Source organism: Taeniopygia guttata, chromosome 3, assembly GCF_048771995.1.
Source record: "Taeniopygia guttata chromosome 3, bTaeGut7.mat, whole genome shotgun sequence".
Classification (NCBI taxonomy): domain Eukaryota; kingdom Metazoa; phylum Chordata; class Aves; order Passeriformes; family Estrildidae; genus Taeniopygia; species Taeniopygia guttata.
In genome coordinates this window covers 21,497,893-21,520,604 of record NC_133027.1, presented here as the reverse complement: position 1 = coordinate 21,520,604, position 22,712 = coordinate 21,497,893, and the positions used below count along the sequence as shown (strand labels likewise).

The following is a 22,712-nucleotide window of genomic DNA, read 5'->3' as shown; positions in this document are numbered from 1 at the left end:
TTTTTTTTTTTTTCTCATGAAATATCTGTGTGATACCGTGGTTAGCATTACTCACATGCTTAGAGGGAGGCACAGTAAGGTTAGGTTTAATTGCCTTGGACATTGTCAAACATAGTCCTCAGGCATTCAGCAGGCCAGATACCAACTGGCCACACATAGCACAGGAATAGCACAAGACTGGAGAAGGATACACAGGTGAAAAAGAAGTAAGGAGAAGAAACTCTTTGCTTCAAAACGTCTTATACCATAAAATTACTTTAACTATGATTATTGTTTTTGTGAATGGAATAAATTGCATTCAAGTAGTCCACGAAACACTTCATGTAGCTAGAATACCCTTCAGGCTCATATTGCCACTGCAGACAGAGTCCTCAGGCTGGACCAGCAAAGCAGCTCCTCAGCCTCCAGCGAGGCAGATGCTCCATGTGGCATTCGGCTCCCCCAGGTCCTGCCCAGGCTGCTTTCTGTGCTGGTAAGAGACACTCCTGTATAAAACAAATTCTCAAGCCAAAGGCTAGAAATGGGAATATGAGCATGTTAGGAGTATTTGCCTCTTTCAGAATGTCAAATGGAATGTGAACCTTCTCAGGTAAAAGTCTCAAGAACCACAGGAGAGAACTCCAAAGTGCTACCTATAAGCTTTATAAAGGCAGATGCAAAGGCTCATCTTAGCAATGCAGATAACAGAATTCCTCTGCAGACTGCAATTATCAGAATTTTTATTTTTACTGTCAAAATCAGATGTAGATGAAGAATTACAGAATGGAAAGCAGATATAGAATATGTGGATATCAATCTAGCACAAGGATTACCATGCATTAGTTTATACACTCTTGACATTTAAGGAACTATTTGCACTTAATATTAGATTAAATGGACTAAAAATATTTTCCAAAGAAAGAAGCTTACTATTTCTTTTTTATTTATTTTTCTTGCATTAGTTATGGTATGGGAAAAGCCCAAGAGGTTTTCTTTGTAGTATTTCTAATTCAATTAAGAGCAAGAACCAATTAAAAAGTCAAATGGTTTCCCATGAACTTTTAGACTGAAGTGTTGGATAAATTTAGATCCCCAATGAAAACTAATTTGATTTCAAAATGTTCTGGCCACGTATTTCAGAAATGATGCTTATAGGTTGGATGCTGTGTCTATTTTTAGGTGACACAGAAGAAAGGTGTAACTTTGAAAAATTCTCTGCATCTAAGTACCCTCAATAAATCAACATGAACAGGTGACATTTAGCTCCCTTCATATCAGACAATTCTTATAAAGATAAATTGCAAACATGAACAACGTTTTGTCTTATGATCCTAGGCATAGGCTATGTACGGAATTAACAGAAATGTATGCAGAATGGATTTAAGTCTCTAAAATTTGATTTGATCTGTAAAAATCTGTCTTCAAAATTTAACACAGTTCCAAAATAACCACCCTGTGTGTGTGTGGGTGGGTGGGTGTGCATACAGAGAGTGAAACAGAGCACTTGATCATGAAAGACCGGCCTGAGAAGTTTTTGTGAAAGGTTCACTAAACAGGAGTGTCTGGCCTGATATGAGAAGGGAGATTGGGATTACATGTTTACTTGTTGCTGAAGACCTGGAGATATTAGCCATGATGGAACTTTACACCTGCACATAACAGAAATATTTTTTGGTCTGCAATGGCCTCCAAAAAAAAAAAAAATCAACAAATGGAGGTGAAAAGTTTTCAAATTATACCTATTATCAAAATAACTTTTAAGATCATGAGTTAGAGCTAAAATATTACTAAAGGAACAGATTATTATTTTTTTTTAATATATTATAATACTGAACACAGTCCATGGTTTTGGCCACATATTTAAAGTATCACAAACAAACATAAAGGGATAAAATTAGGTAAGGTGCCAAAGATATGTTAGGGATCACAGAGTCACAGACTGGGTCAGGTTGGAATGAACCACAGTGGGTCCTCTGTTCAGCCTGGTAAACAGCAGACTGAGGGGAGACCTCATTGAAGTCTATGACTTCCCCATGAGGAGAAGAGGAGGGGCAGACCCTGATCTCCTCTCTGTGGTGACCAGTGACAGAACCCAAGGGAATAGCCTGAAGCTGTGTCAGGGAAGGTTTAGGTTGAATATTAGAAAAATATTCTTCACCCAGAGGTGTGTGGGCACTGGAACAGGCTCCCCAAGGAAGTGCTCACAGAACCAAGCCTGGCAGAGTTCAAGAAGCTTGAACAGAGTTTGGACAGTGCTCTTGGGCACTCTTGGGGATGGTGCTGTGCAGGGAAAAGAGTTGTACACAATGATATTTGTGGGTCCCTTCCAACTAAACTGATTCTGTGCTTCTGTGATCTGGTCCAAGTTCCCTCGTCATGCAGGGCCATCCTAGGGCATACTACACAGGATTCCACAGCCTCTATGGGCAATCTGATCCAGTGCTCAGTTACCCCCACAGTAAAGAAGTTTTTCCTGATATTCAGGTAGAACTTCCCGTGCATCAGTTACTGCCTCTTGTCCTATTGCTGGGCACCAGTGACCAAAGCCTGGAAACATCCTCTGACACCCTCCCTTCAGACACTGAAAGACATTGATGAGGTCCCCTCTCAGTCATCTCTTCTGGAGGCTGAACACAGAGCACACAGTCCTAACTATGACCCTTCAGGAATACCTTGCTCAAAACAAATCCCATGAGGACTGACAGGAAACTGAGCTACTATATACAAATATAATCATAAAATAAATATGGAAAGTACCTGTACTGTATGTATAGAAATTACTGTTTTCTGATTAACTGTTTCAACAATAAAAATAGTTGTTTTGAACCCTGAAAATAACTGCTTATAAAACTGTTTATTGAACCTGCTCAACACATAGCAGAAGTACTTCCCCTGTGAACTCTACCTTTTACTAAGTATCCCCTTGAGGGAATCCCATGGCTCCACAACTCATTTTTTCTCTTCCAGTACAGATTCTCACTGATTTGGTGCTGCAGACATCTATTCTCCCAGTCCCCACTGACAGCTGGATACCAGGCACCTCCTAACTCATTACATACATTATGCCAGAGACACCATCTTCTTCACTATCTTTCTTCTGGAACTGGTCAGGCATCCTGTAGCAAAGGAACACAGCCATGGATTTTCATTGATGGAAAACCTCTCTTACCAGAACACGAATCTCATGGGTGACTCTGTGTATCTCTAGGTTTTTGTTCCCAGACCTACTGCAGAGAACCTGAGCTACAATCACTGTTGCTTACAGAGATCTTAGTTCACAGAAATGTGCAGACTGCCTTTTACTGTAAAGCGGTTTTACTGCAAAAGCACTTTTGGAATTAGACTAAGCCCACTGATGTGAACTGATCCAGCCTGTGTCAGTGACATTTGGAATTAGGCAGTAGAGTTCTGTAGTGCTTCAAGGTCTGTTTTTGACAACCAATGACTTTCCTGGCATTAGGCTAATTTGCTGAATCTTTTATTTCCTATATTACATTTAAATTAAGTAAGACACATTCCAGTAATAAGATATCCTTTCCATTTAATATTTCCCCTTCTAAAATGCAGCTTGGATTTAGTAATTAATCAGTGTTATCCTGCAGAGTCTACAGACTATCATGAACACTGAGATTAGACAATCCTTATTTTTCCCTAAACTCAGCTAAGGCAATCCAGGAAACTGAATTTACATAAACAATAGAAAGATTTTGCTGTGCAAGTTCATAAATTCTGACAGTTTCATGAAAGAAGACACTTGAGATGAGTTAAGAAGCTTTAACAACTCTACATAAAGGCAAGTACACTGGCTGAAAAAGCAGCAAGCATTCTGGAAATGACTAATGAAGTATTACAGCAAAATTCTGCTAGTGGATGCTTCAGTTTATACTGTATAACTAAATTGCAGCAACAGGAGATCATAAATGCAGGAGTTATTATTGGTGAATATGTGAAATATCTAGCTTCTGGGACTATAACACTATTATAAATCCTGTTCACTGAGTCCTGGCTTATTTGGTGTTTTTTGGCTTAAGAAGCAATAGATACAGTCTGTCAAAGATAGGTAAGCACAGAACCTGCTTTCTCACCTGAAATTGGCAGATGCTACAACAGTCCTTCTAAAGGCATATATTGGCAGCATATATTTCCACTGCAGCAACATGAGGTTGTATAACTCTTTCCCACTAGCTGGAAAATATTTATTTAAAAAACATGTGCAAGCAGTATGGATCTGTTTGGTGGCGGTATCTACTTGAAGACAGATTTCTGGCTAAATTATGAGGCAAAGCATATAAAGGATTTTCACTGAAAGGTTCTAAACCCATTTGATTATGGTTTCATTCTCTTCTGTGTCATTTTGAGTTTGTTTATCAAAATGTATTTTGGCCCAGTCTGAAATAAATCCAGAAAATTTTGCTGATGAGTAGAAATAAATAATGCAAAGTCTTCATCTACAGTAGGCTTAGCCTTAGCATTCTGATGGGATAACTTAAAGATTACCTGATAGATTAATGCATCATAACAGAGCAACTATAACTTGGTTACTGGAAAGATCACACATACGAAATTTCTGGTCCTCATAGAAGAAACAAAGACATTTTCAAGTAGGGAAAAGCTGATGGAGCATAATGATCATCTTGGCATTAACTCCAAATAAGAGGGAAATCCAGCTGATTCAACATTGAGAAGGGAACTAAACTGGTTCTAAAAAACTCAAAGCCTCCTTCTCACCTCGCTCTGATTTGTCATATCAACTTTAAAGGCAGCATCTGTATCTTAAAATGAAGTTGACTTACAAATATACTTAAAACAAAGTTGAAATCTGAGACTCATACTATCTCATAGTATGAGATACATAGTATATTGTATTTTTACTATCACATCTATCCTACAATAATATTGTCCCTACCTTATTATTATAAATATACTCAATTTACTCTGTAGTTTACTTTACGTTGCTCCTTTCCTAAAGATTAAACATTAAAAAAGTTTTAAATGGGAAGAATCAGGAAGAATTGAAGCTCACCTGTGAACAAGAAATTTCTCTCTCTTGTGGATAGAGAGATCTGTGGAACAAGTTCCTATAGGAATCAAGGACAAGCCTATATGTTTCCTGAGGGACTATGCATGCATTTTACTAAACTTTCAGAAGTGCTTAAATTCTCCAAAGGTGAGAACAATATAAGAGAAGCTATCAGAGAAGCTGAACTGCTTAACTATCACAGAAATTGTTTTCAAAAAGGTCTTTGTATGTCTAACAGACCAGACCTAAAGTAGTTACTAAAAAACTGCAATATCTAGAGTGATTTTAAAAACCAAGTAGGAAGGTACTTTTAACTACCATACCTGTGGAAAAACATCTGTATTTACTAAGTAAAGAACGCAGACATAGTTTGAAGCAAATTTAAGAGCATTTATTAAGAGACTATAAATTACAATTTAATAGAAATCAACTTTTTTTTCAGCATATCTAATTCTAAACTGTTCCAAATTTTTCCCTCATGTCAAAAATTAATCCATATAGCAAGACAGAATTGAAACTATACACAAATTGGATTACTTTTTGGGGCAAATTGCTCAAAAATAAAACTCTCATAAAGTGACTATCACCTACTGTTTACTTCTTTACATTAAGAAATAAATGTAGGGGAAAGTTATGGTCATACAAAGCATTTAACAATTCTTTTTTTTTTTTGTTAGAATAGTATTGATCTAAAATCTCATTTTAATAAAATCTGAAAAGCTAAAATATATTTTTCAGTGTACATATATTACTGCCTCAACATTTTGTTCTGTACAAATTTAGTTGTTACTTATGGCAACATAATTGGCTGGAAAGATGCCAGTTTTTCCTCCTATTCTTCCTTCCCACCAATCAAACTGGGAATTTGTTTTAGTTGTCACTGTGATTCTGTCTCCAGCTTTGAAAGTCAAGTCACCTGGCTGTTGTCCTTCAAATGAATAAAGTGCTGTCACTTCTACTGGATCACTCTGAGAGTTATCTGAAATTAAAGAAATAAATAAAAGGGAAATTACTAACAGGAAATTACTAGTGTCAGCACACACACTAAGTTCTTAAATGACATGTTCTTAAATGACAGTAGAAAAGGGTGACAAAAACACTAAAATAATCTATATGAGCATATAAACCACTGATGAAAAATCCCCTCCATTTCCACTATAATCTTAGGCAAATGAAATTTGAATTCCAGCCTATCAGCACAGTCTATTTAATACAATAATACTCTATACAAAGTAAAGATCAGCCATTTTTCTGTAGCCTCATATAGTCAGAGACAGTGGAACACAGGTGGTATCTGGAGGAGAGCACAAATGTTTCCTGAATGACTGCTATATGAATCACTGCTCAGGTTTGAGTTTTGGTTTGTGCTCTCTGTGACAGCTTCTTCATGGAAACTGCAAAACTCAAAGGAGAGAATTTGCTTTTTTAATCAAAACTGAAGATATAGGATGGCAAAATGCAAAATATCCATAGCTCTCCCTTCTTGTTCCATAGGTTTTGCAGTGCCTGGGATTTTGGTGTATCTTAGACATTAAACAGAACACACAAAATGTTCCAGTGGAAAGAACTGATTATGGTTTGATGTACTGGAAGTGACTTGGTTTGTATAGTGGTATTTTTGACCACATATACAAATGGCTTTCATTCTCTTTACACCAGTCTTTTACATCACTGTTCAGCCCTTAGCTGGGGTTGCAATCATGCCATGAGGCTTCTAAACTAGTTTTAAAACTACCAAAATCTTGGATACTATTATCCGCCCTCCATTCCTGTAGAAAAATTTTAGCCAATATTTATTATTTAGCCAATGTTTATTATCACTGAAAATTTCATCTAAGTATATTCAATTTAACAATAATTATGTTTTCTCTCAATTCCTTTAACTGTCTGAGCTACAGGAGGGAGTTGTTTTAGATTAATGTTGATTTAGAAAACAGTTAAATCTCTCACATGAGTGAATCTACAAGTGAAAAATGGAAGGTGCAATGGAAGATTAGTTAAGAGGAAGTAATGTTTACACAGTCAGGTAGAGAGATTTCAGGATATATCGCTCATATGGACATGATGGCTGCATAAATGCTCAAGCATGCTAGATTAAAGGCTTTTAGAATTAGCTGAACCTTCTTGCTGTCAAAACTGTTGCAAAAGGGGAAACCCAGCCTCTCAATTGTCTACACACTGCCAGCAGAGAGCTAGAAAGTGTGGTGAGAGAAGCATTGATACAACTTTTTTGTGTTCCTTTTTTGCAGCCTGTCTTCAGCAACTGATATAGATTTTTTTTTCCTTCTGGTTGCTTTTATCATTTCAAAAAGAAGAGGAATTTTTTCCCTAAGGCTCACAAACACAAACTGTAGCCAAAGAGGTCAGAGAAGAACAATGGACCACAAATGTATGCATAAAGAGCGCAGGGTATTTTCCCCCCACATCTGTCAATATACATGTTCATTCTACAGGTTAGTGCTTTCCTTTCATCATCTGCATTTTTAGCAATCACCAAAGACTAATAGAAAATTATTTGGCCATGAGCTGGGAGAGATTTGACTGCAGAGAATTCAAATGCCATCTTTCTTGATCACACGGTATCCTTATCTCCTGATATCTATAGTCATGATCTAAAGACATACAACACTATTTCTTTTACTGTGAAAAAAACCCCAAATTTATCAGGTCCATATCTCCACCAGTTACTCCTACCAAAAAGGCAGACTGCAGATTTTCTAAATAGCTCTTTTACTGTCACATCTGAAACCCTGATAAACGGAATATTCAGCAATTACACAATTTTCCTCCAAGAATTCAAGCATTTGATGCAGTTGGGATGATATGACAGTGTAGTTTGAAGCTAGATATTTTGATTGAGGAAATAATAGAAAAAGTACGAAGTAAAACATAGATTTTTCACTCCTAGCATTAACTGAAGAATAGTCAGAAAATACTGTGGCCCAGGATGCTATAGGTGCTATGGCATGAAAACAGTAATGACTCAGTTCCATATAAAAAGGAAGAAGGGGTGTGTTTTACCCCTGTGCCACATTCAGGCAGCACACATGGGTTAAGTGCATTTATATGCTACAGTGAAGGCAAAAAATTCCTAAGCTTTGAGTTCTTAAACCTATGTGTTTCTATCATGTAAATGAATAATCACTCAAAGAGAATTGGAGTTACTATATATTTAAAACTGCCCAAAATATATATGGAAAAAGTAGATATTTGAGAGAGCAAAAGAAAATACTGAAAGTGCTAAAAGTGAGGGGAGAGCTTCTTTTCATTACATTCCAAAAAGAGCTGTCAAGACCACTATGATATGCTGGACTCATAGCAATGGTAAGTAACTAACAGCTACCATCTCCATGGATGAACTTGCATTAAGACTGTAATTCCTCTTACACAAACTGCTAAGTATTCAGAATACAGTACACAGAAATTTGCTCTGTAAAAGTAGGAGGAAAAATGAAAGGAAACACAAGACAAATTACAGCTTGAAAAGGTGGAAAAAAGATCCGTATAGGAGATATCAAAAGGTAGGAGTGCATTCAGTGCACCATAACCATGCCTCCAATTATTGTTTGCTCTGTCATATGAACAAAATTGTTTAATGTGTTTCTCTTCTCATTTTTTGTTCCTATACATGTGCATCTGTCCAAACACAGAGAAAGCTCAAAGCACTACAGTTCAATATGAACGCTCAGTTCTGTGTCTTTGTCCCAGTATTTACTCCCTGCAATCATTTAAAAGCATTTTTCAGCTTTATTCCTGTCAGCACTTTCATAGCCATTTCTACTTAATTTTCCCTAACAGCCTTTTCCCATACTAGAGTTTGGTTTCATTTTATTTCTCATAAAGATTCCAATTTATCTGCTTTAATTCTGTAGCTTTGTAGCATAATGCAGACAGAATGTGTATTTCTTGCCTCCAGAGTTCAGCATCCCATGCTTCATATTTATATGAATCATCTTAAAAATAAAGTACCTTAAATGAATGCACTGTTACAAAATCTACAACATAGATTATAAGGAGGATCTATTCTGCGTTCTCATTTCCCAATTTCAGTTTTACATAGACGAGTTTTAAATAAAATTATTATATTCCACGTGAAGATCACTGAATGCATAGACAGAAACGACATTTGCAGCTCACACAAGATGGTGCTACAGTGCTACATACAGCATATGATATTAAAATCATTGCCATTCATGAGTATACACACTGCAAGAAAAAAAAAAAAGCTACATTGTGGAAAATCCTTATTTGTTATTGCTATTTGAATACACACTTCCACAAACACAGTGGTCAAACAGAAATATAGAAATTTTGGTTGAAGGCAAATTAGTACAGCAGCCAGCATATATCTTTAATGCTCCAGCATACACAGGTATGGCATGTTTGATAACAAACTTCTCTGACCACAATATCCTTCCATTTTATTTATCTTTACATACCATAATGATTTGAAGATCTTGTGAACGACCACTGCTATGGATAAAAGACTTGGTGTGGCATAAACTAGAGTGAATTTATGGCCTCTTGGGTGTGCTACATTACAGCCCCAGAGTGAATGAAAGAGCAATAAAACTATTTTTAATTATGGCATATTTATCGCATGAGAAAAGCAGTTTCTATGAAGTTGCTGTAGAACAGATACATTGTCTACACTTCTGTGACTCAGTTAAGAGTGCCAGTTTTTGACTACAAGGTCAGCTGGCACAGACTGGCCACATACGTACCAGTAGACACTGACCAGAGAAACGAGCCACATGCAAACTGTCTACTGGTTCCTATACTAGAGTAACAACTAAACCACATCTTGGATTTACTTGGGAAAGTGCAAGGTAAGAGTAATAATGAGTTTATAATCAGAGTTCAGGAAAGAATCCAAAGCAGGCTAAAGAACTATGTCAATTACTGGGCCCATTGCAAATCTGAGTAAAAGATGATAGTTGGTGCCATTAACAATGAAGACTTAACAGGAAATTTTAATGCCAACCTTAGAAATTGTCTGGACAACACCACCTGCTAAGATATCACTGTGAATGTAAACACTGTGTGTATACATTTATTGGTTACACTAAAATGCTTGAAGGATGTTTGCCCCAAATGATCATATTAAAAAGGATGACTATAATTAGGTCCCAACCAAACACGTTAAAGTGGAATACAACCATTAGCTTAATCCAACAGCTATAGATGAGCCTGAGCAAAGAAGGCAAACTGTATCCTAAGCTGCATTAGGCATCAAGGGAGGTGATCTCCTTTACTCAGCACTGGTGTGGCCACACCTGCAGTGCAGTCCAGTTCTGAGCTTCTGAGTACAAGAGAAACATGGACATGTAGGAGACAATCCAGCAAAGGGCCATATGGATGCTGCCATTGGAGCATCTCTCCTATGTGGAAAGGCTGAGAGAACCTAGGGAAGAAAAGGCTTATCAGCATCTATAGCTATCTGAAGGGACAGTAAAAACAGGGTGGAGCCAGTGATGCCCAGTGACACAGGCAATGGGCACATATTGTAACACAGGAGGTGCTGACTGAACATCAGAAAGCACTTTTTTACTCTAATGGTGACTGAACAGGTTTCCCAGAGAGGTGATAGAGTTTCATCCTTGGAGGTATTCAAAAGCTATATAGACCCGAAGGGGGTTGGGCCAGATGATACCTAGAGGCCCTTTCCAACCATAGTCATTCTGCAATTTGGTGAAAAACTTCAAAGAGACTTTTGAAATAAAGTTATCTGAAAGCATAAAAGCAGCATGAAAATTTGTAATTGTAGGGAGTTTGGACAGGAACAGTTATAATGAAAGCCCAATTTGATACTAATGGAACTCACATTGTCAGCACCATCTGATGGTCAGGCCAGACAGAGCAGGTTTCTTAACAGACACTGACTAACCTGTATCCAGCTAAGGGAGTGCCAGCATGGAGCACACCTAGTAGACACCCCCATCTCTTTGAGAATGTGACCTCCTGGCAGGGCCTTCTTGTCAATATATGGATCAGTGTGCTGTAAGGAGTTGCACTAGCACACAAACAAATCAGTTTAGCTTAGGACTGACAGAGCAACTCTTTAGAGTTTAGTAAAATAAAGGGCTGAATAGAAAGATTCATTGGTGGACAAGCAATATGAGAAACAAGGCAGTAAATGACAAGACTAAGTATTATATTACAGGTATGTCAGCATTTTCTGTGTTTCTTAACAGACAGAGCTAGATGTAAAAACTAAAAGGTAACACCAGCTCCTAGGAGGACAAGTGAAGGACAGAAAACATAAATAATTGTCTCATGGCTTATTAGGACCCATGTGAGTTACTGCATTACCGTCAAAGCCAGCTTTAAGGGAAGAATTAAGCTCATAGTATGGAATCCAGAAAGCAAGTTACTCAGCTTCTGCACTCACTGTTTCTAGAGGTCTTACAGTCCCTTCCTCCTTTATAATGCCTTCAATAAACCTTGAAATGAAGGGTGGATCTGTCAGGGAGTGCTTTTTGGTCTGTTTGAGCTTAACATACCTCAAGATTTATTGAGTTTTACTTCAGGTAGGATTTGGGTAGGGATGACAAAACCCAGAAAGATGCATTTTATGCTGGATGCAGCCTATTATACATTAGAATATGAAAGGAAAGGGGTTGGCAAAGGAAATGGCATGCAGTAAATTCTGAAGGCGTCAGAGTTACTACTAATGACGAGGATAGCTTTCTGAAGGAGTGTTAGGGCTCATGATAGGAGAAACTAAAGATCTACAATTCTGACTTGAGAAATGCTCCAGAATTGGGTCCTGATGACGCCAAAAGGCAGGCAGAGAAATGCTTAAAGTTCAACTTTGAAGTAGGTAGGTGAACCACTAAGTTAAATCTGTAATACTAACAAGATTGAGATGAAAGCTAGATCTGTCAGAGGGTGCTTTAGGTTCTGTCTGAGCTCAAAGGCATACTTAACATGAGAGCCAGTGGGGGAATGTAAAAGATGGACAAAATTATGGGGCAGGAAATTAACTTTGAAGCAGGAACTGAATCTAGATGACAGTAAAATATATTGAATTTGCAAAGGTCAGAGAGACGGATGTTCAACAATTGAATCATAACAGGACAAAAGCATGGACAAAAAACAGGACAAAAGCGGAGACAGAAAGAAAAGGTTGCATCTTTAAAGTGGTACCCAGAGAACATCTATAGGTCTCATTGCTCCTATAGTGAAAGTGAGAACTTCTAAAGAAATTCAAGTTGAAGAACACATGTGCTCTGAAATGATCACCAAGACGAAGTTTAAGATTCTATTTGACAGTTTATATCTTGAATTCTTACTTAGTTAACAAAAGAATACCTGAGTAAACGAGAAATATAAATAGTTCTTTGCAGAAAATATTATATAGCAAATTAAAAGCAACAAAGGACAGCTAGCTGGAAAAACTTAGCAGAAAAATAGAGGGCTGAATAAGGAAGACTTCTGAGTGAGACCCCAATATATAAATCTAAAGGTGATTACAGATGTAGGCCAGCAGTAGAATTCAGGGATCAAAAGTATTACCAAAGAAAACAGAAGATGAATATTAATCTATCAGGTTACATACAGAAGGATGGAATGCAATTACTAATATGTGGTTGCACGCAGGTCAGCAGAAACTTGGAAGTAAGAGTTATATTTACATCAGTAAATGGCTCCTTTCCATGTTATTGAACTTGATGTCTCCAAAACAAAGTCCAGGTTCCAGTGCCCAATCACACTGGCATTATTGATGCTGATAAATTAGCAAAGACTAATTTATCAGCACAGACAGAGCCAATGGCTTGAACAGGGAGCAAGAGAAGCTCTTTTAAAGAAGGTGAAGCACACTATTCCAAACAAGAAAAAAGAAGATTAGATAATAACAATATGATCAGACTTGAATTTCATAAGATGGAGGATGAGATGATAATACTGTAAAGAGATATTGTGAGTTGGGGGGGGGTTAAAAAGAAGCAACTAGATCAGATGGGACAGAGAGAGGAGATAAAACAATGACAATCTTCTGCATCTGTGAAAGCGTTCAAGTTTAGAGAACATATGAAGTGAGCAAAACTATTATATCTGCATCAGTATCCCCCTGAAAGATAAATAGTATGAACTGGTAAAAGGGGACAGACACTGGCTAGGACCTGAAGCACGGTCTAGAAATGCAAGGCCTCCATACAGGTGAGACCAGCAGCTTATAGCTAAATGAAGCACATTCTCTGAGACCTAGGTCAGAGGAAACAAGCCTCAAACTGACCTGTCGATATTAATTTAGAAAATACTTAAGAACAGCATTAATCAGGTGGAAGTCAAAGCATTAATTATGTACCAGACCAGTGATACAGAGCGAGAAATTGGATGGCACGTTGTCTGATACAACGCTAATCCTGCGTCGATCTTTTCGCCAAAGAATTCTGAAGCTGAAACTACCAAAGCCTCAGTGCTACAGTACCTTTTTCAAGAATGAGACAAATCCAACATCTTGGCTAAATTTGATCAGTTATACTGGGGAGTATCTACCTGTTACTGTAGCTAAACTTACTCCCTTGGTTTTTTTTATATTTGAAGTCTATTTCTGAACTATTATGTAAAAGAGCAGCTAAGAAAGAGATTGATTTCTTAGGTGAATTGCATCAGGGACAGCCAAAGAAACACTGGAAGGGAACTGAGAAAGAGGTGTGGCAGAAAGATGTAAGGCTTAGTGCTGGGTTTTTGAGGAAACCAATAATTATTTTAACATATCTGTTTCCCTGAAAGCTGTTCAGTCCCTTAATGCTAAGGATATCATACCTTATCTCACTATTACACATTTTGTAATTGCTTTTAAAAATTTTAAAACAGGAAAGAATACTAGTTTTAAATTCAAAATATGTGAATTATAGTAGTCTTGGTCATAATAAATCTGATAAGTTGCACTCTGAGCTATAACAAAGAAAAAATTGAAGATTGCCGATATTCTAAAACCAATCTACATCTGCTGATAATCTGAAAGCAAAGTTGTGTCAGTATCTGAAAGAATACATGTATGCAACTAAAGTTGTTTCCTTAGAAACAAAGCAATTAAAACAATTTCATTAATGTTATAACAGTCAGATTTTCACAAAATTGCTCTGAAAACACTGAAAAAGATACTCTCATATGTAAAGAAATAAAGGTTAAAAAGTACAGGATTGTACATTTATTACTACATGCACATATAAAAAATTAATGCATTTTTACAACTCATTTTTCCACTCATGACTTTAGAAAGCAATCAAAATGATCAAAACTGCAACTGAAAATAGTATTCTGTCATTTAAATAGAAAATACATAGTTTGCAATGGGTGTGACTACCATTTTGAATATCTTCTTAAATTTAAAAACCTCTTTCATAAATTACATAATACTTTTATGAAAAAGGACTGAGTAATTTACTTCCTGGAATGTAAACAAAGAAAGAAAAATTCCAAAGTAATGAAATATTTAAACAACACTACCTCAAAATGTCCCCTTTATGACCACATACAATGATGAGACCATGACAGAGGTAGTATCTCATGCTATATGACTTTTCAAAATTTGGCATCTTGGAGATCAAGATGTCATTAAGTATAGTTCACTGAATACGTACACTTTTAATATTTAATGGTTGAAGAATTTTAATGCAAATAATAGTCCATGTTCTGATGATGTCCGAATTTCAAGACTTTACCATTTGTAAGTGGTTTCTAACAAATTTAGGTAACGTCAGGTTTGGCTCAAAGTTGCAGCTCAGAGCCACAAAGGTGATGTTGAATTCACGTCCACGGCTAGGATGCACATAAGTTAAGTAGTTACTGCACTATCTAAGTTACAATGTCATGATAAGCAGAAATAAAACACATTACAATGTTGAGATTCACTTATTGGGCCCTTGTTGGGCAATGTCCATTCTCAGACTTTACGATTTACTATGTCTAAAGGTCTGAATAGGCCTAAAAGAGCAGCATCTTGGGAAGTGGCAAATAATCTGTTTAAAATCTTATGAAGGAAATGAAGTCAGGAAAGTCAGAGAAAGGATGAAAGAAAGTGCCATATGAATTACTACAAAGAGAATAAGAGGTCAGTAAATTAAAATATTTTATGGCTTTCTTCTATCACGACAAGACAAAACATCAGCCAGAGAAGACTGGGGAAAATGGACAAAAGCAGAACCATATTGTAGTGTATTATACACTGTGACCCTGCAGAAATTAACTTTTCATCTCCTATATGGCAACAAAATATTATGCATTCTAATGGCTACTTACAAAAAGTCTTGAAGCAGCTCCCATTTAGAAAGAAAAATAGTAGCCTAACTGTATCCTAAATACTAAAAGTAATGAAAATAATTTCAGTTCTTGAATCACATCAGTGATTCAAGATGAGCTCTTTTCTCTACCCAATGTGCTCATTTTCCATATTCTTAGCTCTCACTCCTCAGCTTTTAGCTTAAGAATAAAAAGGGTTTATTTCAGCTTCTAGAGCAGAATAGATGTATACTTACTTACAAATTTAATTTTAGTTGTTTCCGGACAAATAACAAATCAAATGTTTGTTTAACCAAGCCTTAAAAGTGAAATCTCAAATGTCCTATTCACATTAAACTACTAATTTCCTTAATGGCCTTTTTAATTTTGTTTTTTTAAATGTAGACTCACCTCAAAAAACCTTCTGCATATACAAAACAACAACCTCAGATCTCACTGAACAGATGTTTGGGAAGGCCTAAATATGCACAGTAGATTTGACATTTTACATCTACAGGTACTAATCTGCTATAATCAGATATATTCTGTACAGATACTTAAGTATGTCATGTGCCACCATTGATCCAAATAATCTCCAATAATGCTCATCTGATCAAAAGTCAGGAGACATGATATTTAGCAAATCACACTCAGAATAAATAACATCTTGCTTAGATGTCTCTTTGCCAATAATTATGGCTTGTTTTGGGCAAGTAAACAAAATCACCTTTCTCCACTTTGTAAATAAAAGCTTCTTAAGACACTCAAGTATTTAAATTCAATATTGAAAGCTGCAAATAATCAGTTCTTCATGACTAAGAAAATGAGGGTGGACTTTTTGCATTAAGTGAGCTTCACTGTCATTGGTGTAAAACTACTCTTTAAATGCCCCACAAATGCCTATTTGTGCTCAGTTAAACAAACCTGGTCTGAGGAGAGAGAGGAGGCATAAGTTGCGTTACTCTATTCTACATTCACTTATGGGCAAAGAATTGTTCTATACCTAGAACACCTGAAGGCTGTTTTGTTCCAGTAGCTACAGATTTAAGGCAATTTCAAAATCAAAGAATGGCTTAGCTTGGAAGGGACCTGAAATCCAGATAAAAAGGCATCTGTAGCTCTTCCCTTGTCCAGTCCATCACAGTCACTCCATCATGGAAGTTGATTGGGTTGGTCAGGCAGGACTTGCCTCTGGTGAAGCTGTGCTGGCTGTCTCAAATCACCCTCCTGACTCCCTGTACTTTAGTATAGCTTGTAGGAGGATCTGTTCCATGACTTTCCCAGGCACAGAGGTGAAGTTTGACAGGTGTGTAGCTCCTGGGGCCCTCCTTTCCACACTGTTGAAAGAGGTGTACAATGCTTTCCTTTTTCCAGTAACCTAGAAAATGTATTCAAGGTACATTGATAATATCAAGGAAGGCCTGTATCATTCCAGCAGCTACTCTCTTTAATATGTTTCAGTACTAAATGTACACCCAAGTTCTTGAAAGGAAAGCAAAGCCAAATGTTAAACCCACTTCCATCTCCATGAGGACTGCCTCAGCAAACCCTATTTTTTGATTTAGTTGCAGTACTAGATGTTATGTATCACTTTAACTGGGTACTTTGTCCAGGTTTCCAGTGTTACAAAGCCCTCCAGTTGATTTTCAAAATAATTTAATAACTACATTCTTCATTAGCAAAGAAACGGTGGCTGGAAAAAATTATTCAAGGCAAAGTTAGCCACAGATGTTCCATATAAGGTACCAGACCCTCAATTTTGCAGCAAAGTCTCAACAGATAAAAAGTTCATCATCATCTGCAAATCTGTATGCACAGAATGAAGATATTATACACACACTTTTGTAAGAGACTCACCAAACCCAGGAGTGGGCTTATGTATTTTTAACCTCTTCTATATAAGCTAGAAATGGATCATTCCAAAGCAGATTCCATATTACCAACTTGAGTTGTTACTGAACAGTGTCATGTCTAGCAAACAAAACTGGTGCTTGAAACAGACCTGACTATATTTAAAGTTTAAGTCGCTGTGCAAATTTAGCTCATTCAGTATGAAACGTATTTCGCTGGTTTTGAGTTTCTGGCCTACTGGGGAACATGCTGGCTCATCATCTTCATCTGCTGATGGAATACTTTCTATCTTTGTTTCAACACACTCAGCTTTTGCATTAAAGAAGTGCCTTTTTTGTCAAGCATCTGTGGATGTATTTGATATTTAGGATATAAAAAACCCCCTACCTCCTGTTTGCAAGAGCCAATTCTATAGCAGTACTTTTGCTGATTACTTTTTGGATTTTTCTGACATTTCAAAAAACAATTAGATTTTCATTCAAACTGAAAAGGTCAAATAAACCGTATCAATGTCAACGGCTTTATCATGCTCAACTCGACATTAATGCAAATAATGCCTCTGCTGAAATCATACTACAAAAGCTGAGATGCAATCCTAAGCATAGCTTTCATATTCTGAAAAGCAAAGTACAGTGACAAGAACTGAGCTCTGTTTTATTCAGGTCAAACTGATGTTTTAGGAATGATCTGGAATTCCTTTATGTTGACAAGCTTCTCCATGTTTCCTCTACACATACTGAGTTAGCATCTCAATCTCAATACACTGTCTCTGCATTTTGATTCTCAAATCTCTGTACAGTCAGCTTCAAAATTTCTGCCAAAGGTATTACTGGCACATAAACTGGTTCACTTGATAGAAGTCTTAGCTTTTACAAAGGTCTGGGAAACAATCTACAGCCTCTAGAAAAAAAAAAAAACCAAAACAAACCAAAAAAACAAAGAGTAGTAAAAGCAACAATTCAATACAGTTTCTTAGGAAAATGCTTTGTGAAATACTAATTGATTTTTTTTTTTTTCATTTGCATGTAGAAATACTTTTCTGCAATGGCTAGAAAAATGGTTAAAATACAATTTTATGAGACAAAGAGTATCTCATATGGAAACACACTAAATAGTAATACAATAATACTGTACAAGGCCTCATTTGAAGGTCTGTTCACAATCCTGATCATCAGTGTTTAAAACTGGTTGAGAAAATAGCGGACCAAGAACAGAAAGCCTGTTTTCAAGGCAATATGAAAATGAGCTTCACAGAATAAAACAAATTAAAAATGTTACTACTACCATGCAAAGGAATCAGACAGAAAAGTAGTTTTTCTAGAGAACTAGAAAACAAGAGAAAAGAATAATTGATCTTCATAAGAAAAATATAGATGAAAAGGAGAAAGAGTTTCAAGTCATTTTGAAAGATTCAGAAACTGCTTTCTGTAAAGGGAACAATTGAGTACCTCATGTTTTAATACAAAGTCTAGCACTTTCATGACAACATTTATATTATATGAACACCTGCAATATATAGAAAACTTGTTAACTTTAGCCGCACTAAGGGGCTGTTGAAATGAATACTAGGATTTCTTCTTGCCACAATTACTAATTCTCATTGCTTTTATGTTCCTTCAGCAGCAGTACAGCCATTATTATTCTACTTACACCACAGGCTTCATCAACTTATAATTTCAAAAGGTATTCAATGTTCCCTTCCTGTGCCAAATGGTGACTCAAGCGATTGTACTTCCACTTACAGTATCCCATGGCACAATCCTGTAATCATTTGACCACAGTTTAAACTGGTAGGAGAAAGATAGATAGCCCTATTCATTACAGAACAGCTTCAGCAAGAGCTAGAAATACACAGAACCATAAATTAGAGCCTAATCTGATCAGTGGAAACTCTGCAACCTGCCACATCCACCATCACAGCGACGAAGCATCTGGGACAGCCATTATCACCCATGGTGTGCTGATATTATACTTCCCAGCTAAGCACAACCAACCTTTCCAGAATACTCATTACATCAGCCTAGTCAGTTATGATAAAGTTCTTGAAATGAAAAATCAAACACTACCACAATTTTCAGTTGAAATTTAAGAGTGGTATTAACAGTATTCTTCATACATATGCTTTTAAATCAAGTGAAATATTGGCTGTATGGATGCTCTTTAGAGAGAAAAAACTAACAGTAATCACATCCCTTGGCTCCAGCATGAGGAAATTCAGGCTTGCAGATGGGATTCAACCACTGGCTCAAATTTGTCCAATGTACAATATATGTGAAGGCAGATTTTTCCCACAACAGTATCTCCAAACTTACTCTGCTTTCTCAACCTCAGATTCTGTCCCATCCTTCTGTAGTTGCTGACAAAAGGCAGAAATGTCAGGAGTAGTGAAGACACAGTCTAAACCTTCTGGCAGAGACCAATACTTGAAACTGTGGACCAGAGTAAGTATTCCCATTATATTTTTCCTTACAGAGGAGTTTTCTATTTCCCTATTCTTAATCTTCTTTTGACACCTTCCTTGCTACATAGCAAAGGAGCTGCTAAAAACACAAACATGCACCACTGAGAGAAAAGCGGGAAGAGAGGTGCAAGTCTCACTGTGTATGAAAAAATTAACACTTCCTTTCCACAAGAGTAGAGGTCACTTCTAGCTAAGCTTCTTCAAGAAAAAGAACTACTGGAAAAAGAATATTTTAAGGTTACCTAATATAGCAAAAAAAAATCTTAATGAGAAAGACAAACCAAATGTAATATAACTAGGGAAGTCTCAAAGCAAACCTTGTCAGACCTCTCATTGAAAAGGTAAGAAGTTTGTTGACATCTTGTCTTTTTGTAGAAGTGAAAAGCATTATTAAACCATCTCTAGAAAGTTATTTGTTGTACCAGTTTAGCTTATATTAGTGTCTGGGTTTTTATTTTGTTTGTTTGTTTGTTTGGTTTTTTTTTGATTTTTGGTTTTTGTTTTGTTTTGTTTTCCCCATGGACTCCTATTTCTTATTCACAGACTGACTGTGTTTCCAAAAAAGGCGAATGACCTTCTTGGTTCCATCAACAATATCCAGGTGGCTGATGTGCATGATGTAACACTGAATCATCACAGCAAAGGTAGATGCAGGATTCCAGGTCCCTCCATGATAGAGAATATATCACATTCTGTAATTTTACTGCTCATGGGAAAATACATTTGAAGTGGGTGTTCCATCAGGGTGAAAAATAATAATTTCCCAGAGAAAAGAAAACCTTCCCTTATTGTAAAAGCGACCCTCAATGCCTGGGAAGAATGAGCGCTGAACTCCAATGATTTCAGAAGGCTAATTAATTACTTTATTCTATTCTATTATACTATAAGTATATTACACTAACAAGAACTATCACTAACTAACTAACTAGAAAACCCATGGCTCTCTCCCGAGAGTCCCAAAACAGCAGTTGGATCCAATTGGTCCATGAATCCAAACACCATCACCAGAATCCAATTAAGCAATCACTTTGGGTAAACAATCTCCATATCACATTCCACAGGGGCACAAACACAGGCACACATAAGAATTGTTTTCTTCTCTCCGTGTTTCTCCAGGAAAAAACCTTGAGAGAGAGAATTATGTCTCTCTGTTCAGAGAATGTGAATGCCACATTCCCTTAGCATTTAGTATAAAGTAGATGTTCTCATCCCTGATACAAGGATGGATCTGAAAAGCATCAGGCCACCATTACTGCAAAAAGACCTGCATTTCTTGCAATAGTGTTAGCATTTGTCTTAAGTCAGTCAAACACAGGGCATTTCACTGCCCTCTGGAGAGAAATCCTGTATATCTATCACTTCCTTGATGTAGTCAAAATTTCTGTTTGGCTTCAAGTACTAGAAATGAAGCAGAAGCTCTCATACTCCCAAAGGCTTTTCTGGATAGTAGACAGGAAAGCACTTTAAGCTTGCTTTAGTCCTACTGCTTGAACACAGAAGAAAATACTATCTAAAGCAGTACACAGCTTTGAAACAACATTTAAAGCATCTATTCCAGATGCTAAAGCATTAATCCATCTGTTACAATGGCTTCAGACAAGACTTCAGTCTATTCTACTTAACATTTATATGCTCCTGTGAATAATTCATGTTCTGTGAAACAGAATTAGCATCATAGTGGTGCTTTACACTTAAAAAATACCCATAGATTGCACTGAATTTCTGTGCTTTAGCTCTAATTTCCCATTTTTTTATTCCAAGCCATTAAAAAACACCAAGAAAAAAAAAAATATTGTTACCCATGCTGGTTCATACTTAGCATGGCAGGTCTCTGCCCACGCATGCACACATCAGAAAGACCCCGATTTCATTCTAGCATGTCTGACCTCAATCTCTCTGTGCCTCGTTGTATTTTGAGTTAGCTGATTATATGCATCAAGTTATTTGTTTCAGTATGACCAGTGAAAGCCTGAGTGCTGCATATTTTCCTCTCAGCTTGCCACAATGTAAGCCATAAGCAGCTTGATTATCTGACTTTTCACATTTATGATAGTAATAGTACAATCCTAGTAAAAGTGAATCAGGGATAAAAATAGTCTCAAAAATAATTTCCTGGGATTTCTTGGGTTTCATTAGTATTAAGAAAGAGCTCATAATAGCAAGAAAATTAATACTGTGGGGGACCACCAGATGGATGTTTTATTTTTCTAGTAACTAAATATAAACATGTCACAAGTCTTGCCATGAAAAACACAAAAATAGACCAAGCTGAGCTAAAACTCTTAAAACAAAACAAAAACACCCATACTTTAGTTTACCAAATTAATAGACAAGGTTATGAAGGATTATGGCAGAAACATTATATGTCTCACTTTGCAAAATTTTTCTAAAAGAAATACCTATTTCTCACACTGAGCTTACTGATTTTATAGCTTATAATCTGCTAAGAGTTTCTCATTAAATTATAGTATTGAAAGAACAGATTACTGCACAGCTTAATGAGGGTCTTCCTTACTATAGTTCTACATGATCCTTCAGCAAATCTCTTCCTTTCTTGGAAAAGGAGTAATTCATAAACTGAAGAATAAAAAAGTGGCTTTTTTTCCAGTTTCAGATACACAGCGCATCTCCTAAACACACAATACACACGCAACACCTAAAGGAGTATGTCCACATCTGATTTTATCGTGTTTTCATGGATGATTTAATTTCCAGTTCAAAAGCTAAATGCATTTTTCCCTCCACTGTGAACCACAGAGTCTTTCTCCATCCTTAAAAACAAGAGTTTCTGGACTCCTTCTCCATTCCAGGTCTATGCAGATATCAGATACAAAAAAAAAAAAACCCAAAACATTTTAGAATCTTACTTAACTAAAAGTTAAAAGCTTTTAATTCAATTTTACTACAGTTCAAGTTGGCAAAGAAAACTTCAGAACAATGAAACCATTTTAAATCCTCTTGATCCAGAACAGACAGAAAGAAGTACATAATGAAATATTGAAAATATCTTAGAAAGGCAGACTTGATGTATATGCTTTCTAACAACAAAGGAAAAGCAAAAATTCAGGTATTACACTGAGGAAAAGTTAGTCTGAGACCACATAGCTGATTTTGTTTGTTTGTTTGAAAACTCATGGAATAATTTTATTTTCCTGCTGTAGTGCTTAATCT

The 22,712-nt window shown here is 36.5% G+C and overlaps 1 protein-coding gene and 1 long non-coding RNA gene across 8 annotated transcripts in view; one reads left to right on the top strand and one right to left on the bottom strand.

The window, feature by feature from the left end:
• The window catches only part of LOC140683656 (uncharacterized), a 46,170-nt gene extending 25,989 nt beyond the window's left edge, over positions 1–20,181 (top strand). The window contains exons 2-3 of the long non-coding RNA XR_012054877.1: positions 19,412–19,521; positions 20,085–20,181. This is a non-coding gene — a long non-coding RNA (uncharacterized lncRNA). The remainder of the gene's footprint in view (positions 1–19,411; positions 19,522–20,084) is intronic.
• SH3YL1 (SH3 and SYLF domain containing 1) overlaps positions 1–22,712 on the bottom strand; it is a 75,315-nt gene that overhangs the window by 23,472 nt on the left and 29,131 nt on the right. For 3 of the 7 annotated variants that reach the window (XM_072926389.1, XM_030270121.4, XM_030270123.4), the window contains exon 10: positions 5,369–5,978. The exons of 3 other annotated variants lie outside the window; for them this stretch is intronic. In XM_072926389.1, the coding sequence (XP_072782490.1) occupies positions 5,779–5,978 (200 nt within the window). In that variant the 3' untranslated portion in view covers positions 5,369–5,778. Of the gene's footprint in view, positions 1–5,368; positions 5,979–14,130; positions 16,608–22,712 lie in introns of those variants that run through there. One more of the 7 variants, XM_032747793.3, reaches the window with a different exon arrangement.